The following is a 27,389-nucleotide window of genomic DNA, read 5'->3' on the forward strand; positions in this document are numbered from 1 at the left end:
TCACTATCTAAAGATAAAAAAAGAACAGATTTATGGAAAAGTGTATGAACCTGCCCCTTTTAATGATAATTCAGAGCCAATTTCTGGTGACTTGTGTGCTCTATCTGCATTCCTAAAACTAGCAAAAACAAAACAATCCTGAAATTAAACATGCAAAGTTTAATTTAAACTGTTACAGAAACAGTGCATAAATAGTCAATTCCATTTACTCCTTTACAGATTAACATCTGGCCTGACCACATACATAGGTAAGTAGTTCTTTAGAGCAAGATCCTGAGATATTTCACAAGAAGAGTCCTCCACTCCTCTGCTCGCAACAGAATACCTTATGCCACCAGATTCCAAATTTTGGGCTTAGACAACTTAGAACTTCGCCGTCTTCGGTCTGACCTAAGCATAATACATAAAACCATCTGCTACAATGTTCTACCAGCCAATGAATACTTCAGCTTCATCCAAAACAATACAAGAGCATACAATAGATACAAACTTATGGTAAACCGATCCAAACGAGACTGCAGAAAATACGACTTCAGTAACAGAGTTGTCAATGCCTGGAATGCACTACCAGACTATGGTCACTTCCCCAAATCCCCAAAACTTTTACCTTAGACTGTCTACTGTTGACCTCACCCCATTCCTAAGAGGTCTGTAAGGGGTGTGCATAAGCGCACCAGTGTGCCTACCGCCCCTGTCCTAAGGAGCTGCTGATCCAATTCTACAGAGGAATTATTGAGTCTGTCATTTGCACCTCTATAACTGTCTGGTTCGGTTCTGCAACCCAACAAGAAAAACACAGACTTCAGAGGATAATTAGAACTGCAGAAAAAATAATTGCTACCAACTTGCCTTCCATTGAGGACCTGTATACTGCACGAATCAAGAAGAGGGCCGTGAAAATATTTGCAGATCCCTCGCATCCTGGACATAAACTGTTTCAACTCCTACCCTCAAAACGACGCTATAGAGCACTGCACACCAGAACAACTAGACACAAGAACAGTTTTTTCCCGAAGGCCATCACTCTGCTAAACAAATAATTCCCTCAACACTGTCAGACTATTTACTGAATCTGCACTACTATTAATCGTTTCATAGCTCCCATCACCAATCTCTTTCCACTTATGACTGTATGACTATAACTTATTGCTGGCAATCCTTATGATTTATATTGATATATCAATCATCAATTGTAAATGTTGTACCTTGATGAACGTATCTTTTCTTTTATGTACACTGAGAGCATATGCACCAAGACAAATTCCTTGTGTGTCCAATCACACTTGGCCAATAAAAAATTCTATTCTATTCTATTCTTTTATTTGTATCCTTTACATGTATTTATAATTACGTTTACACTTGTATCTGTCATAAAATATGTGCTTGACGAAATCGATCAATCATTCCTGGAGGTAACTTTCAAGTAGCCCAAACTTCAAAGAGTGAGATTACCAATTGCTATCCTTGAAACAAAAGAGTGAAGAAAAACATGGACCTCTGAAATTAGCAAGGATCGGTTTACATTAGAAATCCCAACCTGGTTTTTTTGCAGGTCTAATTCAGAGTTAAAGCTGCCTTATTTTACGACAGCAGAACAATATTTAGATATACATTCCAGGATTCTTGAATATATAAAAAGGAAGATCAAGGAGAGAAACCACTTGGAATTAAGGAGAAACTTCCTAGCAGTGAGGACAATAAACCAGTGGAACAGCTTGCCTTCAGAAGTTGTGGATGTTTCATTACTGGAGGTTTAAACAAACAAACAAAAAAACAACAACAACTGGACAGCCAACCTGTCTGAAATGGTATAGAGTCTCTTGCTTGAGCAGAGGGTTGGATTAGATGACCTCTGAGATCCCTTCCAGCTTTATTCTGATTGATTGAAAATCGGTGATGTTCATGTAAACAACCTGCAGCTATGTAACATTTAGAATTACTAAATTTTTAGGGTGTCAGAAGATTCTTGTTCTCGTAGTAATACATTAATACTAGTTATCTCTTTGAATATTGTTGGTTTTTTTGAGTCTTCCCCCTCCCCCTGTGTTTTTTTGTCTTGGTACAGCTTCACTTTACTTCCCATCCGTTAAAAGAGCATGTTTACTTTAAATAATGTGGGAATCAAATCTTCGCTTATGAAAACATCAGCATGAACTATGTACAGATGTGTTCAATTAAGAGCACAAAAGATATCATGAAGACCACAGCAGATTTGCAAAGACTTTTCAACCAAATTCCTTGATATTTTCCCCCTTAAAAGTACATTCTAAAAAATGGCTTTACTTTGTCAGAAAACAAGAGTTATATGTGGATTGACCATATGAAACAATTTTTGGGCTGGATTTTATTTGTATCTGTGCGCTCATGAACTGGGACGATTATGAACCTGCTCCAAGTTAATTCTGTTATTGGACAAATTTAGATATATTTTTAAGGTGCTGTGTCTAGGAATAGGACCACTGTTTTTTTTTTCCTGTTTTAGTGCATAAAGGATGAACAATCTCCAATACCAAGCATGGCGAGGGAATGAAACAAAATCTTGGCTCTAAATTTAGCCATTCCTTATATGCCAAAACAGTAGCACAGTCATTTTAAATTATTGAAAGCAACCGGCCTAACCCCATGGTCTCAACTTGGTATCAACCAATAAACCTTATATGGCGGTACCTAAAATTTTATAGAACAGTGTAAAAGCTATCTCAGTTTCCAAACTACTTCTACCTTTCCAGTAAAAAGGAACTATGCAGCTTATGCGTTCTTTCCTTAACAAATTTCACAATAGGAAAGTAGTTAGAAATAGAACCAGGGGTGAAATCTAAATTTTTTTCCTACCGGTTCTGTGGGTGTGGCTTGGTGGTGGAGGTTCACTGGTTGGGTGTGGCTATGTAGCCATGTGACTGGGGGATCAAAAGACAGAAACTCACTAACAATGTCCTGCTGGAGCAGGCTTAGACTAGATGACCTCCAGGTTCCTTCCAGCCCTGGATTATCCTCTGAAGCTGCATCTAATGCCAGGTTTGTAGTCCTTCCTTCCTCTCCTTTTTCCTCCATCCCCTGCTCCCTCGTTCCTTCTTTCCTTTCCTTTCCTTTCTTTTTTCTTTTCCTTCCTTCCTTCCTTCCTTCCTTCCTTCCTTCCTTCCTTCCTTCCTTCCTTCTCTCTCTCTCTCTAACAAACCCCCCCATTTTTTGCCTACACTCCCAATTTTATGCCTAGCAGGCCTCAGCTTTTTTACCTTTTAAAAAATGCTTTTAAAAGTAAAAAAGAAAAAAGCCTCTCACCATCAGGCACCTCAGCTCGGATCATCAGAGCCTTGTTTTAACCCTTTAAAAGCATTTTTTTACCACCTCTTCGGCTGAAGAGGTAGTTAAAAAAATGCTTTTAAAAAGTAAAAGAAAAAAAAAGGCTCTGACGATCGCGTGGCTGAGCTGGGCATGTGGGGGGGAGGGGGCAGGGATTTTTGCTACCAGTTCTCCAAACCACCTGCTGCCATTGCTACTGGATCGGCCGATCTGGTCCGAACCGGGAGCATTTCACCCCTGAATAGAACCTGTCCGATTCAATTGGGTCCGATTATCTTGTGAATTCTCTAAATAAGGGAAACCTTGTCTCAAAAGACTTTTTGTTTTGCGGCAAGTGTAATTGTTAATACATTCTTATCAGGGGTGGGCTTCAAAAATTTTAGCAAGGGGTTCTCTGCCTGGTTGCTGGGTGGGCATGGCCATGGTGGGCGTGGCCATGGCCATGGTGGGTGTGGCCTAGTCAGCCTCCTGCACCACGGCAGAGAGGGCGGCGTTTTTGTCATCCTGCGCTCCAGAGGCTTTCCTCGAGCCTCTGGGAGGGCGAAAACGGCCCTGAACTTCCTGTAGGCCCGTTTTTCTGGCACAGGCTTACTAGCAGTTATCAGTGGACGATACCACCACTGAGGCCCAAACAATTGTAACCCACCGGGGTGGGTATTCAAATTTGGAGTGATCGTGGCCCCAGGATTGTTTCAAAGCATGATGGAACGCCTGCTGCAGGGCATCTTGGGGCTTGGTCCCATATTTCGATGATATCCTCTATCAGGAGAATCGATCAAAAAGCTCATGGCCAGATTAAAAGAAACATTGGGAAAGAGACAGGCTGTGGAACTATTTCAGCACCTTTTATTAGTTAACAGCTAGCAATATGAACACCCGGCAATCTGCCAGGACTTGCTCTTTATAGCGCTCCGCCCTTCCTGAGCCTCTGCATGTCCCCTGCACTTATCTGCATCCAAAACAGGTCACATGGGAGGGGAGGGGTGGGCGAGGCCAGCCAGGAGTGGGATTTGGGGGTTCTCCAAACTGCACAGAATCTTAACTAGAGGTTCTCCCGAACCCCTGCGAATCCCCAGCAGCCCAACCCTAATTCTTATGGATGGACTCTACCCTAATGGAGATTTCTATTCCTCCCCCCACTCCTTCCAGAACCTGCATTAGAAAAAAAAAATACAGGTAGGCCTTGATTTACAACCATACGGTTGGTTAGTGACTGTTACAACAGCACTGGAAAAAAAAGTGACTTAAGACCATTTCACGCTGACAACCAATGCAGCATACCCATGGTCATGCGATCAAAATTTGGAAGCATGGCAACTGGCATTTATTGATGATGTTTGCAGTGACTGGGGCCAGGGGGTGTTACGGGATCACGTTTTGCAAACCTTCTTACAAACTCAATGGGGAAGCCAGGTTCACTGTATTGTAGTGATTTCCTTAACAATTGTGGAAAGGTAGCAAAATGGGGGCCAAATTCACTGTCTCAGCAACAGAATTTTTGGATTCGATTGTGATTGTTAGGTCAAGGACGACCTGCATTGCGTGGAAGGAGGAAAGGCCATCATGTGATCTCAAGAAAAAAAATTCCCTCAGGTTCCACATTTCCATATTGCCACGATAATGGAAAAAGCACACACACACACACGCGCGAGACATTTTGGTTTGATATAATCAAGGTCTTTATTGATCTCACTGTAACAGCAACCATTGGCGAGAGTGTTTTCCCAAACACCTGTTTCAGTAAAAATCAGATACGTTACAGAAGTACCCAAGGATTTTTCAGACAACCTTTGAATCCTGGAGTTTAGTTAAACATGGATGATGCGCCAAAAAAAAAGGGGGGGGGAGGGAATGGGGAAGATACTAGTTTTTAAATGTATTTAAGAACATTCAGTAATCTTTTTTTTTTGGCAGCGGCCTCTACTCTTACTCCGACAAATAAGATAGAAAACAAGCTGCCACGCATAAATGTCTGAAGGAGACCTTTGCCCACTTTAGGCAAAGAAAGGCACACCGGTTTGCCATCCTCATGCAATGAAATAGGCAATAGAGGGAAGATGGGAGGAGGAGGAAGATGGTTTTGTGTTCCTCACATAAAATGGGACGAAGGTGCTGATTGATTTTCCCACATCTTGTTTGATTTACAACCCATTTTATAAACAACTGGGTCCTTATAACATGGATTTCCACGTTAGATGAATTATTGACGATGCTTGGAAAGCCAGGTATATGAAACATCATCATTTAAACCAGATACATCTCATAATCAATCCAAAGCATTTTCCCTGATGTTATTTCTTTTAAAAGTAATTTACATATATATATATTTATTTATTTATATATATTGGGGATGTATATATTCACCCATACACATATATTATTTTTGCATTCACCCTCTCTCCCCAGTAGAATTCTCTTAAATGTTCAAGAGTTACCCAGTTTTGCAGATAATCGGCAACCGCAAATTTCTTCCAACCTGCCACATCTGTGTGAAATTGCAGGGTGCAAGAGTCAAAATGTTCAAGCAATTTATCGCCACACAACATCTGCATTAGAGTTTATTCTTTTACCTGTTCTTTAAACTCCCAATTCCTTAGCCACAAGTGGAAACAATAGCCTTCAGAGAGACATGCCTATCAAAATGTCCTTCACGGACTCCTCAACACTGTGAAAATTAACACTGAAAGATCATACAGATAAGTCTCACTTTTACATCCATCAGCAAAATCTATTCAGCAGGTAAGATGAATAGAGAAATGGGATGACAGAAGGAACTGAAGTTGTGTTTGGTACCAAGTTCCCAACTGCAGAACTAATCCAGAAGGTTTTAACACAGTCTTGAGGTTTACTGAGCACTCAGTGCAATGAAGCGTAACTGTCCAACTATTGGAAATATCAAGGAGCAATCCATGAATGATAGTGAAGAGCAGAAACCTGAGAGGGACATAATATTAGATACTAGAGATCTAGGACAAAAGAAGTTTGATATGGAAATCAGCATTCTGGATGCTTCTTCCTGGATGAAGATAGCTGCAAGCAGGCCACGAACTTGCAGAATATCTATCTGTCCAGCCTCTCAGCCATAACTATTAAGGTCCACCTAGAGCCAGGCCAAAACCAATCACTCAGGCAGACAAGCACAGAGAATTGAGGAACACATATATATATTTTCAAACAAGTAGTCTCACACAAATATCTACTCAGGGCATGCTTTTTCTTAGAGCTAAAAGGTTTCATTGTTATCATTTAACACCTGGTCAAAAATCCTTGCCCATCTAACTAGTTGGTGCCGATTCAAATGTAGCCTTCTGGCTAAAAGACTGGAACACTAAGTGAACTTACGATGGAAAGCTCATTGTTAAATCCAGTCCTATCTATGTAAACAAATGCCAGAAACAGTGGCAGGATTGTGAGCTCTTAAGTTAGGCCCTAGAAATCCTCACTGATGGATTGAGCACACTATCTTTGGCGAGAGCAAAGGGCAACTTACCACGGATCTGTTCAAGTGCTCCAAGTGGCATCTTGGAGTTAAAAACAGCCATAACACTGGAGATTTTCCAAGGCCGCCAGAAACATCCTTTATTAGTTTTCTGTACAAAAGGTCTCATTACCATAACAGAAATCCTCTACAGTGATAATGAGCCATAGGAAGTATTTAAAATATTTTAATTTTACTGTTCCTACAATATTTCAGTCCTTCCCATTATAGAAACAAGTGGCCCGCTTCCCACAGTTGATGCAGGTAATTACAATTGTCTATCTTATCCTCCATTCTTTTTTTTGTGAAAATCAGCAAATAACCCAGATATCAAAAGCAGTCAAGACCAGCATTTGACAACCTCAGCAACTTTTAGACAGGTGGATCTCAACACCCCGAATTTCCCTGCCAAGTCGGAATGCTGCAGCTAACAGGATGGAAGACCAGAATTTTTATTTTTTTGCCACAAAGAACACAGTGTGTGGTAATTGTATTGTTAAACACAACAGTAAAGAAATAAACACCAATCAAATGTTCAATGATCTCACATAATCTGAGGGGATGGAAAGTAATAAAGACTCAATGCTTGATTTTCTTGCCTAAACTGAATTGGCAAAGAACTGTAAACTACCTATTAAGTCTCGTGTTAATTTTCTACCAGAGGCATTTTCTGCATTTACTACATTTTTGCACAGGTGTTCAATCCAATGCAGGAAATCCAGGTACTTCCAGTGAAATGTTTTCAAATTATGTACTCTTGGTGTGAGGTCGGCTTCTAGTTCAGTGTGTCTTTCACCATTACTACTTTATCTAGATGAATTTTGCTATTTTTTAAAAAAATAATAATGATGTAAATAGCTCCTGGTCATTTAGGCTCAGATTGCTATCTGGAAAGTTGAATGTTTCCAGAATAGCCAAGCTGGTCCAACTTATCATTATTAGTTTTTCATAAAGAAAATATGGCATCTCCTAGCACAAAATGCCTGCCATTGATTGCCAAAATCTTTTTGTGCAAATGTCACATGAAATCCTTCCACCTGCAAAAGCTATTTGCAAAGCACAGCTTCCTTAAGACTAGGCATCCTTGTTCGATCTTTTTGCTAGCATTTGCACAATTACTGGTAGAATACGGCCAGTCTCTCCAAAGGTCAAGATCAATGTTTCTCAACCGTAACAATTTGAAGATGTGTGGACTTCAATTCCCAGAATTTCCCAGCCAGTCAACACTGGTCAAGAGAGTAGCTACGAATAAAGTCTCATCCTTTTTTTCCATGTGCTGCATGCACAAGTCCTTAAAAAGGAGCTTCAATCACAATCACCTTCACTCTCACTACCCCTCCCCCCAGATATCCCTCGATGTGCTTGTCTGCTGGCCTAATCCTAGATAAATCCAAAGACAGACTCAATAAATGAATTTTAATAATTTTCAGTTGATTACATCTATACAGTATTTCAACGTGAAGTTTTAAGAAAAAGGGAAGAAAATAAAGGAAAGCATGTTCTACATCAGATATAAATCTTTTTTTGTTAGCAAAAAAAGGAATTGACTAAAGCCTCCAGCCTTACTTATCTCAAATGTTTGGCGTGGATTCACTTAGCTCACAATAGAGCTTAAAATTTATCAGCTATTCTAAAGTTTCCTTTTAAAAAAAGCAGGGGAAATGATCAAATATAGCACTGGAAGCCTGTGTTGAGAAGAGAAATACAACAACACTAATTTACTGATAAAAGAGATTGTGGCTCTGAATTTGAAGGACTGCAAAACAGGTTAGCAATTTCTTTTACTCTTTCAGCTACCGGAAGAAAATGTTTCAAGTAATAAAAATCAGCTACAAACATTTTTAGTGCCTAGCATTGTTATGTCTTAGGTCTTTCTCTGTGGGTTCTCAGAGACTGAGAAATATATACCGTGCTAAGAGGATAAATTCTGCAGAAGAAATCAATACAGGAATCTTTTTGTCCTCTATAGCTTTTTCTCTTCTTCTAGTATAAAATGCAGTTTTATTCGTAGACGACGCTGGAGGTACAACCCAGAAGGCATGGGAAAGAAAACGGATGTGACTGAACCAAGTTTTAGGGAAATGGAACATTATTTGTTTTTTTAATGACATTCATTTATGAGTATACTGGCTCAATTTTATAAACTGGGGAAAACTGCAACAGAGACAGACCAGGAGGGTTTTATCTAAATACACGAAGAATCCTGCAGTATCAATCCTTCCCTCTGGGACATTCCTTCCTTCAGCTAAGTTTGTATGGAACAGACTTCCGAAGAATCAGGTTTTTTGCAAGCAGCAACCGATTTGTGTTGGAATGCTCTGATATTTTTTTAATTATGAAAAAGAAGTGTCCTATTAATGGTATTTTACTAGTGAAATCTGGGGTCTCCAACCTTGGTCCCTTTAAGACTTGTGGACTTCAATTCCCAGAGGCTGAGGAACTCTGAGAGCTGAAGTCCACAAGTCTTAAAGGGACCAAGGTTGGAGACCCCCTGAATTAAATCATTACAAGGGAAAAAGTTAACATAACAAAGTTAACTCCCAAGTTCCAAATATCTTTTTTTTAAAAAATAAAATACTACAATGAGAACAAGGTCTGTTAGCAGTCCCTCAAACTCTATTCTTACCCTCTCCTTCCCTCGCTGGACTTAGCTGAACTGGGATTGTGATTAAAACTTCAGTTTTGCCCAAATCTGCCAAGCAAAGCTTTATCCTCTCCTCTCCACACCAACTGTATGGCTAATGAAGGGAGGTTCCAGACAGAAACACTGAAACCGCCTGTGTTCTGATTTATGACTGAACATGCAGTGTGTTTTTAGAAGTCTCCTGGCCCAAATCCAGACGCTTACGCTGCACTTTGAGGGATTCTTCCCTTGACCAGCTGCAGCTTAGTCACAGCGTTGTCGCCCACTTTAAAAGCAGCAATCTTTCCCCAGAGACATTGCAAATAGGAGGTTATTCCTGAGACATCAACAGTTACAAAGCAATTTTGCTTCTGTATTATTCACATTTTACAGTAGGCGAAACAAAATAAAATCCTGTCTTTCTTACATGCCTCCAAAGCTACCATAAAGGCAGAGGGGAAGCAAAAAAACCCCCGTACTCTACATTTTAGATCACGACCCTCCCGCCCCGCTTTCTAAATCTAGTCAATTATTATAAGTCGCCAATTTATAAAGAGAATTAAGAGTCAAAGTCGCTTCCCAGATTTGAAAATATGGGTGAGTCCAAGAACTGAACCAAATTCTATTAAGTCATTTTATAGGCCAAAATCCAATAAGATGAACATATTTTCAGATATTCTTCTAAAAGTGAAGCCTACATTAAAAACAAGTATAGTTGCCACATTCCCTGAGGCTGTATCACTTCCCACTCCCAATTATGCCTGAACAATAAAATCCATGTGCAAAATTGCCACATCGGTGTGACCTCCCCATGAGTGAAGGTAGCACAATTCAGTCATTCTGTTTTTGAGGTAGCACATGAATCACTCTTGGAAGACTTCCTAAAGGAATCAGAGGCAAATATTTTAGAGAAGCAAGAATCTTAGAACAGCAGAATCTCCAACCCCCATCAGTGTCAGATAGGAAGACCAATAGCCAGAGATAGTGGGAGTTGCAGTCTAATGACATCTAGGTGGGTCATGGTAGCTTATCCTTCACCTTAGAGGCTTTGTTTTCAAAATAAAGTTACAAAGGAGGAAAGCATCACTGAAGATAGGGAGCAAACATCCAGAAACTTCAGTGTGGGTCTGCTATCTTTAAAAAAAAAAATCCTAGCTCATGTGTGGGAGGTCGCAGCAAGCACTGTCTTAAGCAGTATTCCCTCTCCTGAGAGAAGGAAATACATCATCTGCTGCCATCACTGTAGTTTTTGTTAAATCTGGGTCCTAAAATAATTAATTTTTGAAAAAAAAAACTGTTTTCCATCTATTGGTGACATACTTTTAAAGGAAGCCAAGAGGTTTTATTATTCCATCAGCCTAGGGGGGGGGGGGCGGTGCGGTGTCTTCAAACTTGGCAACTTTTAAGATTTGTGGACTTCCAACCCTCAGAATTCCATTTTGGCTGAGCCTTCCTGGGAGATGAAGTCTTAAAAGTTACCAAGTTTGGAGATCCCTGGCCTAGGCAATAAAACAATCTAATATTGCAGCATTCTCACGGTGCAAAGTATCAAGGGGCCATACAGTCATTGCAGGGATTCATTCATTGGCTGTATTAAACTGATCCAGCAATTTTCCCTCTCACAGTAACTGTTTTTTTTTTCCCACAAGGAGACCTCAATTGCCTATGAATTCCTACAAAGAGAGATCCTAGTTGCTCTCTGCAACAATTCCAGGAAAACAGCACAAGTTCACTCCTGCCAGAACGAATTGACTTGAGAGTTGGGTCACCAGGTGGGAAATGGCCAATATATCCAAATAAACAGAATAAAGTGAGCTCATCAGCAACTTTTCCTCCGTATGACCCTGGATCTACAATAGGCTCCAATGTGACTGATTTAATAATGTATGAATTTGAGAAATAGAAGATAGTAACCAAGGAACAAATAGGTCTTGTTCGAAAAATGCAGTGAAATCTTTCTGATTAGTCACCCTTTCAAATTCATTTGAAGTCACACATCATGAAATCAGCACTTAACATCTTAATAATTAATTGATTCTTAAGGTTCCCTGGTCCACCAAGGTTTTTTCCCCACAAATTTCATTTTTTTGGTTGGGTTTCTCCTAGTGAAGCATATAACCAGGTTGCTTTATTATAATTCTTCTGGCACAAAGATGCGCTTGCCAAGAACCCACCAGATGTTATTGAGCAGCAAAAATTAAAGACTGAAGACGAATAGTAGAGAACAGTATCTCTCCACCTTCCCAACTTTAAGCTGTGTTGACCAACTCCCAGAATTCTGGAAGCTAAAGTCCACAAAGTTTAAAATAGCTGAGTTTGAGAAACACTGGTATAGAAGTCCATCAAGCGTGATGCTCCCCAATTATATTAGGAAAAGATGTGGTTCACTTTTAACACGAGGGGGTGGGGTGGGGGGGTTAATGAGGAAATTGGAGAGAAACTTTTTTTTTTTTTTTGGAAATGATACTGGGACGAAATGCGAAGTGAAATGAATGCATGATGAAGTGATGATTCTAAATTATTTATCTATTTTTTTTAAAAAAAAGAAATTTTCAGGGGAAGCAGAAAAGAACTCCGATAATACTCTTTAGGAAAATCTCACAGCAGCGTCCACATGAAAGGGTATACTTAACTAAAAAAGACAAGTTGAGCAACAGGATTTAGAAATATCAAAGAGAGTGCATTCTGCACGTCAAAGGAGATATAACATAGGAACCAGTTAATAAATTGACATCGATTAAACAGCAGTTAAGGGAAAGGAGAACAATGGCAGTGTCATGTCACTTCAAACATATATCCACCCTTTCCATGCCCCTTGTGTGTTTTGCAATAAATATCCAATTGTTGATAGAAGTTAAATTCTCGCATGTGCATGTTTTGAACAGTTGTCTCTAAAGTGCGAGAAGCCAAGGGACACTCCTTAGCTGTATAAATTTATCATGGGCTCCGAGTCAGTCATAGGGAGTGAGTAAGGCAAGCAGAGGAGCGGGGGATGGGTAGGAAGCATGGTATGGTTAATGGAAATCAAGGAGAGTCCTCTTATCCTTTGGCACTTCAAAAGCCGAAGTGAAAATTCTGTCGAAACAGCAGCTTCTTCTTTTTCTCCTTCTTCTTTCATCCTTCGAGTTATTGAACCTGATGGTCAAAATCAGATGTACACAGGTGATCAGGAATTGCTGTCTCTCCATGGTTACCCTCAGGGAAAATCAGATGTCCATCTCAAATTGAGCATCATCACCTGATTGAAAGACAAGAACACATGCAAATCAACAGAAAAAAAAATTAGGGGGAGAAACTTTTATGTTTTTTAAGTCTCCTAAGAAGACAGTGAATTCTTACTTTCAATGACATTGGAGCCAGGCCTCACTGACACATGTAGGTGGCCAACAGAACAGAACAGGCAAAAGCACTAGAAAATGCAGATGGACTGTGCCATTTTTAACCTAATTAGAAGGTGATCACAAGTATTGGCTTAAAAATAGTACCCTACAAAGAATCTGCCTGGCAGGTTTGGCGAGATACACCTATGCTGAAGTACTCAAGTATGTATTTCGCTTATTCTTGATTTGTTTTAATTTAAACGCTTCTTTATAAGAGGCGAGTTGACTCTTGCAACCAGTATCTTTGCTTCCTTTTGCTGCATGGGGATGTAACCAAAATAGAAAATGTGTTTTGATCTAAAGGAAAATGAAAGAAAAAAGAAAAAAACACCCAGCACATTTTAGAAGTTCTGCTGAAATGCTTTCAATCCACCATGGTTAAGGAGAAACAAAACTCAGAACCTTTTGAATATTACAGGTTCTGGTAAAAAAAAAAAATAGTGAGTGATTTAATGAGTGTTATGCAACCTGGTGCATAACTTTCCCGCTCTCCATTCCTTCTTCATGTGATCTGCATGCTTGTTTTTTGCTGCAATGGTTTCATGCTCCACCAGCTCTCCTATCCACCAGTCTTTCTAAGCCCTTTGCTTTAGCTGATGATGGTGAAGTGGAGTCTCTTCATAGCGCACATTTACCCACTGGTAAGACAGGCGGCCAATAAATTTAATTGATAAAAAAATAACACAATAAAAGAATGGTTCCTGACGTGACAAGCGTGCAAAGAGCTAGCATCCCTTTCCTAGCTTTCCTCACTCAGTTAGCGTCATAGACGCATTATATTGCCAAGAAAACCCACTAGCCTTGATTTTTTTTCGAGATCATCTGCTGCTGCATTATAGAATCACTATATTTGGTGCATATCCAAAACAAAACTGACCCATTTCACTCTGTATTTGGGCCAATATATCGATAAGATATTCCACTTTGGGCATGGAGCACCCAAAGCCATATGACCTGAGCATGATAATGTTCATGCATGGAATGTTTGGGACATTTCACACCTCCAACGTTTTTTAGTGTAAATTCAAGTTTTAGCTTGTGTTTTACATCTGGACTTCCTCCTTTACTGCTAAACAGTTTGCTATTGCTTTGCTATACGCTAGTCTTTGACTGAAATAAACTTTGAACTTGAAATACAACAAGATGGCTCTGTTTGAGACCAGCTACATAAAAGAAAAAAATATGTGTAGACTGTTATTAGCCTCACTTATCTAATTTTTTTGGCTAATTCCTATTTACCAATAAAGAATATTTGTAGCTCAAGGTTGAAAAAAGGGGTCCTTGGTGCTCTCTGAGCTTGCTTGTTTTCTTGCAGACGTTTCATTACCTAAACTGGTAACACCATCAGTGGTAGCTGATGTTACCTAGTTTGGGTAATGAAACGTCTGCAAGAATACAAGCAAGCTCAGAGAGCACCAAGGACCCCTCAATTCCTATACTCTATGGTTTCAGCTAGTTCCTCTAATGCAGGTGTGTCAAACACAAGGCTTGTGGGCCGGATCCAGTCCATGGGGCTGTCCTGAAAAATGTAAGGACGGGGCTTCGGCCCTGTCTACCCTATGTGAAGAGGTAATCTTGGGCCAGTGTGGCTTCGGCCCAACTACCTAGTGACAAGAGGAAACATGCCAGCAGCTTGGGGAATGGCATCAAGCTGGCCACACCCACACAGTTGGCTATGCCCGCCTCCCCCCCTCCCAAGGTCAACCACAGCCCTGATGCGGCCCTCAATTAAATTGAGTTTGACAGCCCTGCTCTAATGGATCAAGTCCATCTCATAAATGATATAACCAAAACTGTATGGCAAAAAATGTATGCACTTTATCTCCTCCACTTGAACTACTTTATACCCTTTTGAAAAGGTAAACATCTTTCAATAATTCATAGCTATTGAATTGCTATGACACAGAAAGCAAAAGGGAAATAATTCACCATTCAGTTCCTACCACATACAATTGTTGCAACAGTTCACTGTTCTCTACAAGCAGAAGTTCTTTAAATGCATTAGAGAGAGAGAGAGAGAGAGAGAGAGAGAAAACATCCGCAGACAGGAAATAAATTACTTGATCCCAAGGTAAAGCTCCTATTTGAACAATATCACAGTGCAGGAAATAGAATAGCTCTGTATCACTTCCCATTCTGGCTATAAAGAACAAGGAGATCAGTAATACTGCATGCTTTTTCCCCCCTAGAAAGATCTCTTTGTTCTTCGGAATAACAAGATAGTGGTCAACTTACATTACAGTCATAATTGCGACCAGAATTTCCATTCCAAGGCTGTGAAGTGAGTTGCGCCCTATTTCACAACCTTTCTGCCACAGTTGTTAAGAGAATAACTGCAACTGTTAAGTGACTCACATGATCACTAAGCGAATCCAGTTTTCTTCACTAACTCTGCTTGTTGAAAATCAACTAGGAAAGGAACGAATCATGATCACATAACCCTGAGAGGTTGCAACGGTCCTAAATCCATGCCGGTAGTCAAGCACCCGAATTTCGATCATGCGACTATGGGGATGCTATGATGGCTGTGAGCACGAGGATCGGTAGTAAGTCACTTTTTTCAGTGCTGTTGTAAACAAATGGTTGTGAGTTGAGGACTACTTGTGGCAGAGAGATGGATCGATACTGTCAATTGCAAGGAAGTATTTGGCATGGATGCCGGCATTGCACTTTGGTTCTGCTATAATGCAAATGTTCTTACCAATTATAGGCTTCCCATCATGATTGTTCAGGTTATTTACTTCCACTTTGGAATCTTCTGTCACAGAACCAGGACTGGTAACTCCTGGGATATTGGGAAGGTGGCAAGGAGGGGTTTGAGCCATGGGAGAATTGCGCCGATCTAACAGAAACTTGCGGTCATAGATGATTCTGGTACCTAGAGAGGTGGAAAAGGAACAAAAGTATATAGTGGCATATCAGATCCACTATGCTGAGATGGACATTATAGGATAGCTATGTTAGTCTATGGCAGCAAAACAAATAATAATAATGATGATGATGTTCATGATTATTATTATTATTGGACTTTAATAATAATAATTGGACTTTCTAATACAGACAGATCCGTCATTTGGAACACAACACGCCAGATATCACAACTGTCAAAAACCGAAACATACAATTTATTGATATTGCGGTACCAGGAGACATCATAGTCGAAGAAAAACAACTGGAAAAAGATCACGAAATATCGCAACCTGGCCATCGAAACTACACAATTATGGATGAAACACGTAACAGTGATCTCCACTGTCATCGGGCACTTGGTACCATGTCCAAGAATTTTATAAAATATATCAAGAAATTGCAGCTTCCTGCAATAACACCAGCAGAACTGCAAAAAACTGCGCTACTCGGAACATTGTACATCTCAAGAAGGTACTTGGTTAATACCTAGGACACTGGCAGCAACCCATATCAACCATTAGAACAAGTCAATGGTATTTGTGATGCATTTTTGAATGTTCAGTTGACTGAGTTTTATGTTTAATAAATAAAGTATATAATAATAATCATCAGGAGTTTATGGAGACCTTGGTGCTCTCTGTGCTTGGTTGTTTGCTTGCAGATATTACATTACCCAACTAGATAACATCATATCAGCGCCCAGAACACCAAGGACTCCTTAGTTCAACCCTGAGCTACATATACTGTCTTCTATTAAAATCAGAAGTTTGGCAGCAATGTTGCTGATTAACTATTTTTTTTACTAAATTTTCACTTAACCATTGTTTTTTCAGGCAGATAAATAATAAATATTTGTGGCCTAACTCCTCTGAGGTGTAATTGTTTTGCTCAAGCCCCTTATTTAGAAAGAAAGGTTGCAACTCTAAAGAAGAATTACATTCCACTGAATGCACTTTAGTTTATATCTAAGATATAGACTAAATCTTATATAAATCTTATATATAAGAAAGCAAAAGACCAGTTTTGGTCTAGTAGTTAAAGTGCTAGACTAGCAGAATGCAAATCAAGATTTAGTGGCCCAAAGCAAGCTGGATGACTTTGAGCCACTCATACTCTTTCAACTCTAGGAAGAAAGTAATGACAAACTATTTTAGTTGAATTCAAGGGCAATTAAAATATGTTAAGTATAAAACTAAAACTTAAGTGAAATTTAGAAACTTCCCCCTTTTGCAACAAGGGTGGCTCTTGACTTCTCAACCCTGCCCCCTATAGCCTAATCTTCTCCAAGCAGTTGTCTTTCGAGTTTGGTTGCACTCGCCAGCTTGGGGAAGGCTGCAGTACCTTGAAAACAAAGTATCTTCAAGAAAATGAAATCTCTCTTTTCTGTTTATTTCAAAACTGACAATATTGGCTACTGATCAAGAGTCAAATCTGAGCCGTAAATAGTTAATACACGAGGCTTTGCTAATTCACCCAACATTGAAGCCTTTTCATACATTGGTACAGAAATCTCTAATGAATCAAAAAATGAAGGAAATGAATCATGGTTTTCTATTCAGTAGAAAAACTTCACCACTCATGCCTTACATTGAAAACAACGGTACAGGATCCGATTATATTGGCCTCTTAGCTGACAGCATTATTCACTGACCAGAATGCCAATACTTGGTTTAATTACTGTCTTGATAGCCAATATTTCTTGAAGATATTTTAAAAGTGATACATTCTAGGAAACCACCCCAGAGCTGTTCAAATCCCATTTTTAATTGAATTCTCTTTCCTTGCTAAGCAGGATAATTGTTCTGTTCTCAGATCTTCATAATGCTTGCCTTGTCTTCTGCCTGCCTTTGCTAGCAAAGCCCCTGTCCATGCTTTTCTCTCTCCATTGGCTGAGAGACCCTCAAAGCTTGGCAATCTTCCTTATGCCCATAAGCAGTTCTACCCTCCTATATTCCTTGGTTTGGTCTCCCTGACCTATCTAGGAAACATTCAGTGGCAAATTCCTGCTGAAGGATGCAGAAAATGATGGGGGAGCAGTTGAGTCTGAGACCTCCCCCCACTGGAGATAACAGGGACTTTTAATGTTACAGGTAATCCCTGATTTACAACCACAATCGAGCCCAAAATTTATGTTGTTAAGTGAGACATTTGTTAAGTGAGTTTGCCTCATTTTGTGACCTTTTTGCCACAGTTGTTAAGCGAATCACTGCAGCTGTTAAAGTTAGTAACATGGTTGTTGAGTGAATGTGGCTTCCCCATTGACTTTGCTTGTGAAAGGTGATCACATGACCCCCGACGTTTACGACATCATAAATGAATCGGCTACCAAGCATATGAATTTTGATCACATGACTATGAGTCTGCTGTAACGCTCGTGTGAAAAATGGTCATCATAAATCACTATTTTCCAATGCTGCTGTAACTTTGAAGAGTTACTCAATGAACTGTTGTAAGTACAGAATTACCTGTACTTTACTGAAGAGCGTCACATGGTTTTACAGCAAGAAATGGTTTTCTTTCACAGATAGAAATATGTTTCTGGGAAGGCTAAGCTTCCAGATGGCATCTAATGTACATCTGTGGCAAACTGGATGCAGGTTTAGTCAAGCCTTTGCTCTCACCCAGCAGGGCACGTTTTCATCCAGTGTCAACACACTGGTGCCCACCAGATGTTTTAGATTCACACTATGGCAGAATAGTAAGCAATTACAGGAGCTGTAGTTGAAAATATCTAGATGTTAGCAAACTGTGTACCCCTTTTCTAACTGACACTTGGAGTACAAGCAGAAAATAAGCCTCCTGCTGCATCTTTACCTACTTAATTTAATCTTTTGGGTCTATGTGGAATCGATTTCTCAAAAATGATTGCACTAATTGTTCTACACCATTATCTATTATCAAAGGGCTTAAATGCACTAATCTTTTCTGGTTCGTATTGAAAATAAATCACAAATCTCATTTCCTTCCACACTAGAAACTCATCTGAACAGCATCACCAAAGTTTTAATATTAAGACAATAGCAACACTGTCTGGCTTTAATCAAATCAAAGTTAAACTTAATTTAATCAACCTAATTGACGAAGGGAAAGTGTGTGAAGGGGGGGGGGGCGAAGGAGAGATGGCAAAATATTAACTCTAAGAAAAGGAACTTTTAAAAATCTTTGCAATACAAATAAAACAAGTAGACATGGAATAGGCTGATCCTCAACTGATCCTACTGCATATCTGAGAAGTTCCACTTCCCGTTTTCATCACATTGCTCAATTCTGTTTGCCAATTTTTTGCAACTGCACATTTCAACCTCCATTTTCTTTACATTGGCTTAGTTAAGTCAAAGGAACTTATGTAACATCAGTGCTACAAGCAACCAAATGTAGTGGATTTTACTGTAACCTAAATGCCCTTTGTGGCTTGGGCCAAGGATAGCTATGAAACTGATTTCTCCCTTGTGTTCCATCATACCCCTACGTCAACATCTATTCAGCACCATCTGTGCATTCCTAGGACACATAAATAACACAGGAATCAAACCTCCTGAGCTTGTAAACAGCCTGTCGCCCAATGAACTCCCCAGTAAGAATCACTGTTGGAAGAAGGAAGGTCCGTTTGTGTCTGTTCCCCTTTTTTTCAAGGAACAAAAATGTGGAATGGTCAGTGTTAAATAAAGCAAAGGTAAGAAAAATAGTTTAAATGTGTCAGTTGGCATTTTTTTTCCAGTCCTGTTTGCAAGAATAAACCTCTGATATCAAACTCTGAAATGGAGAAAACATTGATGTTTCAGCTTAAAACTGGAGCCACAGCCATCACCTGAGCCCCTATGGTTATTTTAGGGGGGGGGGGGAAACAGGAGGCAGAAGAATTATGTACATCTCCTTCAGCTGCAGAAATTAAAGGAAGGATGTAAATTCGTAACTATGCTTATAACATACCCAGCCTTTTTCATTTACATTCCAGTTCTACCCTAAAACTCTGCTGTTAAGAGGAAAAAAACACAATTCTACAAATCTGAGCCCACTGTGATGTAGTGATTAAGGTACTGGACTGGCACCAAGAACCTGTGAGTTCTAATTCATCCTCACCTGGGATCTTTCTGGATGGTTACGGAACACTGAGTTAGGTTCAATTCCTGTTAACCTCAGTGACATATTTGACGTATTTACGGCTTTCTTGGCAAGCATTGTATTTTGCCACTGGCTCTAAATTTCCCAGTTTTGTCTATAGCTCTGGAATTTCCTTCAGGTCTTCCACCCAAGCACAATCCCACTTACCTTTCTAGGCCCAGACATAATCAGCCAGATTTTGTTTTTGTACTACAAGCATGTAGTAGTAAACATGCTGGAATAGCATTCCATTTAGCAGTGCTTCGTTGCAGGATCTTGCAACTTATTAAATCTATTGATACAAAACATTTGATAAGGTCGCTCCTCTGAATTAAAATTGTAGAGATAGCAGTAGGCTTTAAGTGAGTTTGAGGTACTGATAGAATTTAATAGCTTGATACTTTAACACAGTGATTCTCAACCTTTATAGTGCTGCGACCCCTTTAATACAATTCCCCATGATGTGACGACCCCAACCGTAAAATTATTTTTTTTTAGGCAGCCCGCCTCAGCAGCCGTAGAAGGGGAAAAAAAGCGGCAAACTGTTTTTTTTTTTTAATTTATCGTGCCTGAAGCCGTATTGGCTAGTGATCTGAATTGCTTGCGATTGCCTTGAGGACGGAGGCATTAAAGCGGAGACTCCGCCCCTATTAAGTTTATCGCGCCTGAAGCCAGATTAGGTTAGCGATTAGGAGTGATTGCAGCTGGCTTGAGAGGGAGACATCAGAGCAAAGATTTCTCTCTTTTTTAATTCATCGCACCTGAAGCCGAATTCGTGATTCTTCAACTCGCAAGTATACTTCCCATATTTCCGATGGTCTTAGGCGACCCCTGGCAAATCGTCATTCGACCCCCAATGGGGTCGCGACCCACAGGTTGAGAACCGCTGCTTTAACAGCACATCGAATACAATGAGAATTTCTGAGTCAAGACTAGCTATAGAACATGTGTACTTCTGTTCAAAGGTGCAATCCCTAGGTTTGAATCTCTTATCCGTACCCTCAGTTTTACATTTGTTCACTTAGTTTCTCTTTACATCTGTACCTTTATGTGGCTAGTTACTAGGAAAATTACTAGGAAACTGACTTGAGGGAGTTCTGAAGGTCCCAGGTTCCGCAAAGCAAAATGGTAGATTGTTCCATCTACCTTCACATTGGTTTTCATATCCCTTCAGCAAAGCTTTTGTCGTGTGTGTGTGTGTGTGTGTGTGTGTGTGTGTGTGTGTACACAACTGGATAAATATCCCAAGAAAATACTGGGCTGCTGTCACTCGCCCTTTTTTACTTAATAAGTGAGCATATAGTTATTTCCTTATATTGCTTCAGTTTTGATTACTCAGTTTTGGGGAGTTACTTTTGGAAATCACTCAAAGCAACCCTTCTCTCTCTCTCTCTCTCTCTCTCTCTCTCTCTCTCTCTCTCTCCCTCCCTCCCTCCCTCCCTCCCTCCCTCCCTCTTTTTGTTGTTGCATGAAGTGCCCTTTTGTTCATAAGCACAGTGGTATCTGCAGCAATCAATGGTGACCTCAGAATCACAGTACGAGCAGCTCCTCATGTAAACTCCACCCTTACATACTTGCACCGTGACATCTGAGGCAAGTAAGCAAACTGCATTTGCCTGATGACATCTTCACACGCATGCCATTGTTTCCCCCTTGGGCTGTCTCTCTGTCAACTGCACTCACAATCTGAATATCAGAAATGGGGGTATTACATTTCAAGTGGAACAGTCCAATTCCACCAATGTAATTCTTTAGCATTAGTGACTCAGGGTAAATAGCAATTCTGGAAGAAATTTGAACAAATGGCTAGTGAAAAGCAGCATAATCTGTAGTTTGTAAAGCAGCATAGCCTCTTTCTCCAATCAAATATATCAGTTTACTAATTCTAACATTCCAAACAAATGCTGCATCAGGTCAATATAATAGAGTTCTGTCCAATTTAGGTCACTTGCCACGAAAATCCTTGCTGAATCCTGGCTGTATTTTTTTTAAATGACCAAAGGTTTTTTTTTATCATAAAAACCAAGTATCAGATTTTGAATTTGGACAAACCGAGGCCCACAATAAAGGAAAAATCATGATACTTTAATCCACCTCTCGCCATTATCTCTCTTTAATTTGCATATGCCTACTTACTTTTGTGCCCGAATACCAAATTCTGACCCTTGATTTTCACATGTACTTTCAGCCAAAATAACAGCCTCTACTAAGAAATCTCTGAATGCTGACTTTTCTTTTCCAGTGTTATTATGAAGACACAATGAAATAACAAAAAAAGTGAGCAATAATTATTTCCATTCATCATGAATTAAAGACCAATAGTCAGCAGTGTCTGCATTTAAAACAATCCTTTAACTCATGCAACTACAGTTGCTTTAATGCAGAATCCAAAAAAGTCCATGGAAAATTTATTTATGTCATTGGGGTTTTTTTATGTAACTTAAGTCAGCGAGGATATCTCTCAAGGAGAAAGTTTTAACTTTTGGCCATGAAAACATATCCAGCCAAGGAACTCATCAAAGCCTGTTGAAATATTGCTCTGCAGAGCAAAAGTGATAGTGCTCAGATGTTCATTACTTTGTCTCTAGGCACTGGTGTAATTTTTGTTTCGCTGACCTGGGCTGGGTTCCAGCATCCATGGCAAGTAGCAAGACACATTCAGTGCTTTCAAACGAAACATCACAAAATTACAGCGAGAAAGGAATATGTCTCTAACAAAAGCACTTTTGTAAAAGTGAGGAAGAAATCCAAACATTGCCAAACGTCTGTGTTTTGCCTTCTGAAGTTTCTTCTGGCTGTTAGTTCTCCTCAACCAACAAGTTAGTGTTCTTCCAAAATCCTTCTTTACACAGATATAGCCATCTTCAGTACTCTTCCTTACTATTTTGATCTAGAATCTGAAATAGCCTGTTAATGTTTCTTTGGTTACAACACAGTTCTTCTCTGTTGCGCACGTACATGTATAAATACTCTTCCATGTTTTCCAAATTATTTTCTTTCTTGTTTAACTTATACTCCATCTTTCATACAGGAGCTTATGGTGGCAATTATAGCATCTCCTCATACTTTCCCTACAATTCTATGACATAGGCTGGACTGAGAGCTAATGAATGGTCCAGAACCATCCAGGGAGGCAAAGGTGGACTAGAATTTGATGCTTTTTCATTGTGGGAAATACTTAAGATTCTGTAAAGGTGGGATAATCCAGAATTAGATACTTTGTCTTGAAAAACCAATCAACCAACTTTTACACTGGTAGCTTTAAAAATTATAAATCTTTGGAAATTTAGAATCATTAAATGAACAGAATCATAAAAAAATAAGGAAATTTATATTTATAAAATGCAGCTTATTTTCTTTGCAATTACTTCTTTAAATATCTGCATTTCTTCTTTTGGCCTATTTATGTTTAATGTTGCAATGCTAGGGTTGTCCCCCCAGAATATATTCTTATTTAACTAAACAAGACAGTGTTCACACCTTTGGATAACCAAAGATTTCAATGCATTCAAGCTTATGCTGAATTACTGTATTTATTTATATAGCAAAATATCAGATTCAGATGCCTGGAAAAAAATGCAGTAACTAAAACTAAAGTAATGGAATTTCAGCTATGCAATTTCTGATGACCTTTAACAATCTTTCACTTAAGAACAAGGACATCCTGTTTCCACTCTAAGCAAAAGTTTGAAATTAGTATATAGTCTGTCAGTTGCTTCATAAAGAAAATGGGATTAATGTCAAGATCATGAGATAATATCAATTTGACTGTATCAGTCCTGCATTCAAATTATACCTGAACTGCATAACGGGATATAGTAAAATTAATCTAATTTAAGCATTAGGATCCTTTAAGCAGAGTATACTTGGTGAGCTCTTTCACTGTAATCAATTGGAATCTGAATTTTTAAATTATGGACATGCTTCCACAGTTCTGCACTCCAGGAACAGCAGAAGCATGGGGGGTGGGGACGACGACACACTGCAACAGTGTCGTAAATATATTTGGGTGTGTGTGTCAATTGTAACTTCAAACTTTACTAATTGACCAGTTGTAAGTCGAGGACTACATGTGTAAGATAGAATGCAACATTAAGTGTTGACTGGGTTTGCAGAACATTTATATTTAACTTGGATGCCACCAAATCTTCCCAGATTCTCAGCTGCTCACAACAAAAAACATATAATGGGGGGGGGGGAGTTTGTTGTATCATGTGGCAATGATTCCACAACAGGGAAAACAGAGAAGAGAGAATATAAATACCAATCCATCAATTTCAAAATGCCTTCTGGATGTTAAACCATGGTGTAATTTGCTTGTTTTTGGGTTACCAAGTTACGGGAATTTAAAGATTGTTTACCACCTAATGTGAATCTCATAATGTATTTAATAAACATGGATAATGAATAAATACAACCGTAATAGTTAAAATTAATATTCTGGCAGAAACTGACAAGTTTCACAGCTACTCCTTATCAATTGTTAATATTTATGCTAGCCAGTTATTTTAAACAGATATGCTATGTCTAATTTTCCCAACCTGAGTTCCTTCTAGGTGTGTGGATTTTGGCCCTGAATTCTTCAAGCAGAAATCTAACTTTAACTGACATATCTGGAAAGCTATTTTGTACCAAATCTTAACTAACCTTGTACCTTTTAATAAAAAGCACCTTGCTTTCATATCATCATGATACACGGTGCTGTGCCCTTTCCCATTCAAAGCAAGTTCTGGGCAAAGGAATGACATTCTAGAAATTACATAAACTTCCAAATTTATACTGCTATCTGGCATGACAGCTGTTAACTTGAAATGTAACCTTAATAGTTTTGGGCATGCAGAAGAAACCGTGTCATTGAGAAATCAGCAAGGCAGCATGTCTTACTTACTCCCCCCATTACCAGTAATTTTGAATAATGTGAAATATGAAAGTATAATTCAAAGCTGTAAACAAAAGGCCCAAGAAGTGCTCAATTATAAAAAAAAAGTTTTGAAAGACCAAATCAGTTTGTTTGCTATCTAAATTCTAAACTCGTGGCCCCAAAAATAAAATTAAGCTTTAACTTTGAAGTTTACTAGAACTCAGCAGGCTAAAAGAATACACAGTTACACATATGAAAATCAAGGCAACCTGCAAACAAGTAGGACAGAGGGGTGGAAAAAGAGACTTGTGACATCTGAGAACTAAAGGAGAAACCTAATCACAACCCTTCAGTGGTCTAGTCAACAAAAGCCGAATGTAACAATAATTTTAGCTTTTCAAGTGTCATAAGAGTGTTTCTTACGACATATTACTGTCATATATTTTTCTCTGGAATTAATCTCTATCTAATCTCTAATCCAGGGTTTTCAGTGGGGGGAGGGGGCAAAATTGGACAAAGCTGTTAAAGCTTCTGAGCAAGTTAATGTGTGTAGAAAAGCTAAGGAAAAAAAAATCGCCAGACATAAAGCAGCAAAGTTTCAAAACCAGAGTGGCCTTATGTAACAGCAATAAACAACTAAAAACGCGGAGCCTACAGCATTACCACTTTGAAAGAAAATTTATTATTTAGCTGCACACGTGCACGCATCACCTCCCTTCAACTTCTACCGCCTCCAAACCAGCTCGCTCCACGTCTAGGTAACAGAAGCTAATCATTAGCTGAGGGATCCTGCTTGCTCTCTTATCTCCTGCTCCGGTTCAATGCACGTCCAAGTCATTTTTAAAAAAGAGACCACAAATAACCGATTTCATCCGACTTGGGCGAATTCAACCCAAGTTCGAGCCTGCGCGTTCACCACCCCGCATCAAAATCCCCAAACAAGCCTCGCTTTTCGGGGCGCCACCGAACCGCGAAAGGCTTATTATCGATACACAAGAAAAAAGCGATTTGTCTGACTAGGTGGCTCAGTGGCTGAGACACCTGAGCTTGTCGCTCAGAAAACTTCGGCGGTTCGAATCCCTAGTAGAGGTCTCGTGCGTGAGCAGGGGGTTGGACTAGATGACCTCCAAGGTGCCTTCCAAACTGGTACTATTTGGAGAAAAGCACAAGCGTTTCCGCGGAGGGGGTGGGTGGGAAGAAGCAGAAGCAGCACGTGGTGATTCTCTCGGCCTGGTTTATTTAGTTATTTTTGTTTTGTATTAATAAACCTAGACGGGTGAAGGCTGGTAAAACGACACAGGCGCGCCAGCCATTTCCACCCGGATGCTTTTTTTTTGGGCAGGGTGGCGCGGTCCCCTCCCTTCCCCGTCCCCCCGAAAGGGAAAGCGGCCTTCTTCTATACACTAGGGAGCCCGCCGTCCGCCTTCCCTCGCCCGCGGCCACGGTCCCTCCCTCCCCGCTCCTCCCTTCCCTATTGTGCAAGAGCCGCGGCGTCTTGAGGCTCTCCGGGGCCTTGTTTACAAATACCTCGCCGCCAGCCAGCCAGCCAGCCCCAACACCAGAGGCGAGGCGAGGCCTAGGCGGCGAGAAGGCGGATCCGGGCCCGCTTTCTCTCCCTGGGCAAGAGCCGGCTCTCCCCGAGGCTTTGCGGCCGAGGCCTCCCTAAGGCTCAGCCCGTCTGCAGAACAAGCGGGTTCCCCGTCGTCCCCCTCCCTCCCTCACGCCGCAATGCTCCGGCTTGGAAGGCAAAGCGCTCATGAGGGCGCGTCACGTTTCCGTAGGGGGGCAACCTCGGACTCTTTTTTTTTTTTTCCTCTTCTCCTCCCCCCGAGGCGGCTTGTGACAGGCGGCCGTGGATTAGGGGCTCCCCTTCCACCGCCAAGGCCTCTGAGGGGTCCACACGCCCCCTTTTTAAGGCGCCTGGAGACTGAAGAGCTTCAAAGCCAGACCGGGCGCACGCCCCCTTCCCGCTCCGGTGGGCCTGCTCGGCGCGGGTCTCTTTTCCCCTCACGGAGCTCGCGCGAGGCCCGGAGTCGCCTTTCCTTTCCTTTCCTCCCCTTCCCCTTCCCGCCTTACCTCCGGGCGTGGTGGAGAAGAGGGTCCCCCCGGGCGTGGTGCAATAGTCATGAGGTAGCTGCGAGTTGTCGCTGATGGGCACCGTCCTGGTGGGGATGGCGCGGCTCTGGCTTTGCTGGTGGCCGCCGGAGGAGGACATCTCCCGCTCTTATTGTCCTGGGTGGGTGGGTGGGTGGGAGGCAGGGAAGTCCAGAAGCTGAGGAAGGGAAACTTGGATTGGGGGGCCGACGGAAAGCAAAAATGGGGGCCGGAGAGCGGGGAGGCAGCGGGGCGCGAGGAAGAAGAAGAAGAAGGGGTGGCGGCGGCGGCTTCCTTCGGGGAACGAGCGGGGTGGGTGGTGGAGGCAGGCGACCGCTTCTCCGTCTCCGGGGCACTTTTCCTTTCCGTCACCGCCTCCACCGCCACCTTCTCCCTCGGCCTCCGCCAGCAGCAGGAAACGAGGGGCTCGGAAGGCGGAGAAAGGCGGGCAAGGCCGAGCCAGGAGGCGGGGATGCGGCGGAGACACCCACCCTCCTTGCCCGCCGACGGGGCACGTGGCCGCTTCTCCGCCGAGCCGAAAGCGGAACGTCTTCGGGGTCTGGCTAAGCAGTTAGCTGGAGAGGCCTTTTTTTTTCGGCTCCGTCCGGGCTAGTGGTGGCGTTACGCCCGAGGGTAGGGTGG

At 40.9% G+C, this 27,389-nt stretch overlaps 1 protein-coding gene across 1 annotated transcript; it reads right to left on the reverse strand.

The window, feature by feature from the left end:
• Positions 1-4,955: 4,955 nt before the first annotated feature.
• Positions 4,956-27,312, reverse strand: EIF4EBP2 (eukaryotic translation initiation factor 4E binding protein 2). Its single transcript, XM_058188767.1, has 3 exons — positions 26,730-27,312; positions 15,483-15,659; positions 4,956-12,639 (listed from the first exon to the last, which is right to left on the reverse strand). The coding sequence occupies exons 1-3, from the start codon at positions 26,866-26,868 to the stop codon at positions 12,608-12,610; spliced, it is 348 nt and encodes a 115-aa protein (XP_058044750.1). The 5' UTR covers positions 26,869-27,312; the 3' UTR covers positions 4,956-12,607.
• Between the last annotated feature and the right edge of the window lie 77 nt (positions 27,313-27,389).

The sequence above is a fragment of the Ahaetulla prasina genome, chromosome 6, assembly GCF_028640845.1.
Source record: "Ahaetulla prasina isolate Xishuangbanna chromosome 6, ASM2864084v1, whole genome shotgun sequence".
Classification (NCBI taxonomy): Eukaryota; Metazoa; Chordata; class Lepidosauria; order Squamata; family Colubridae; genus Ahaetulla; species Ahaetulla prasina.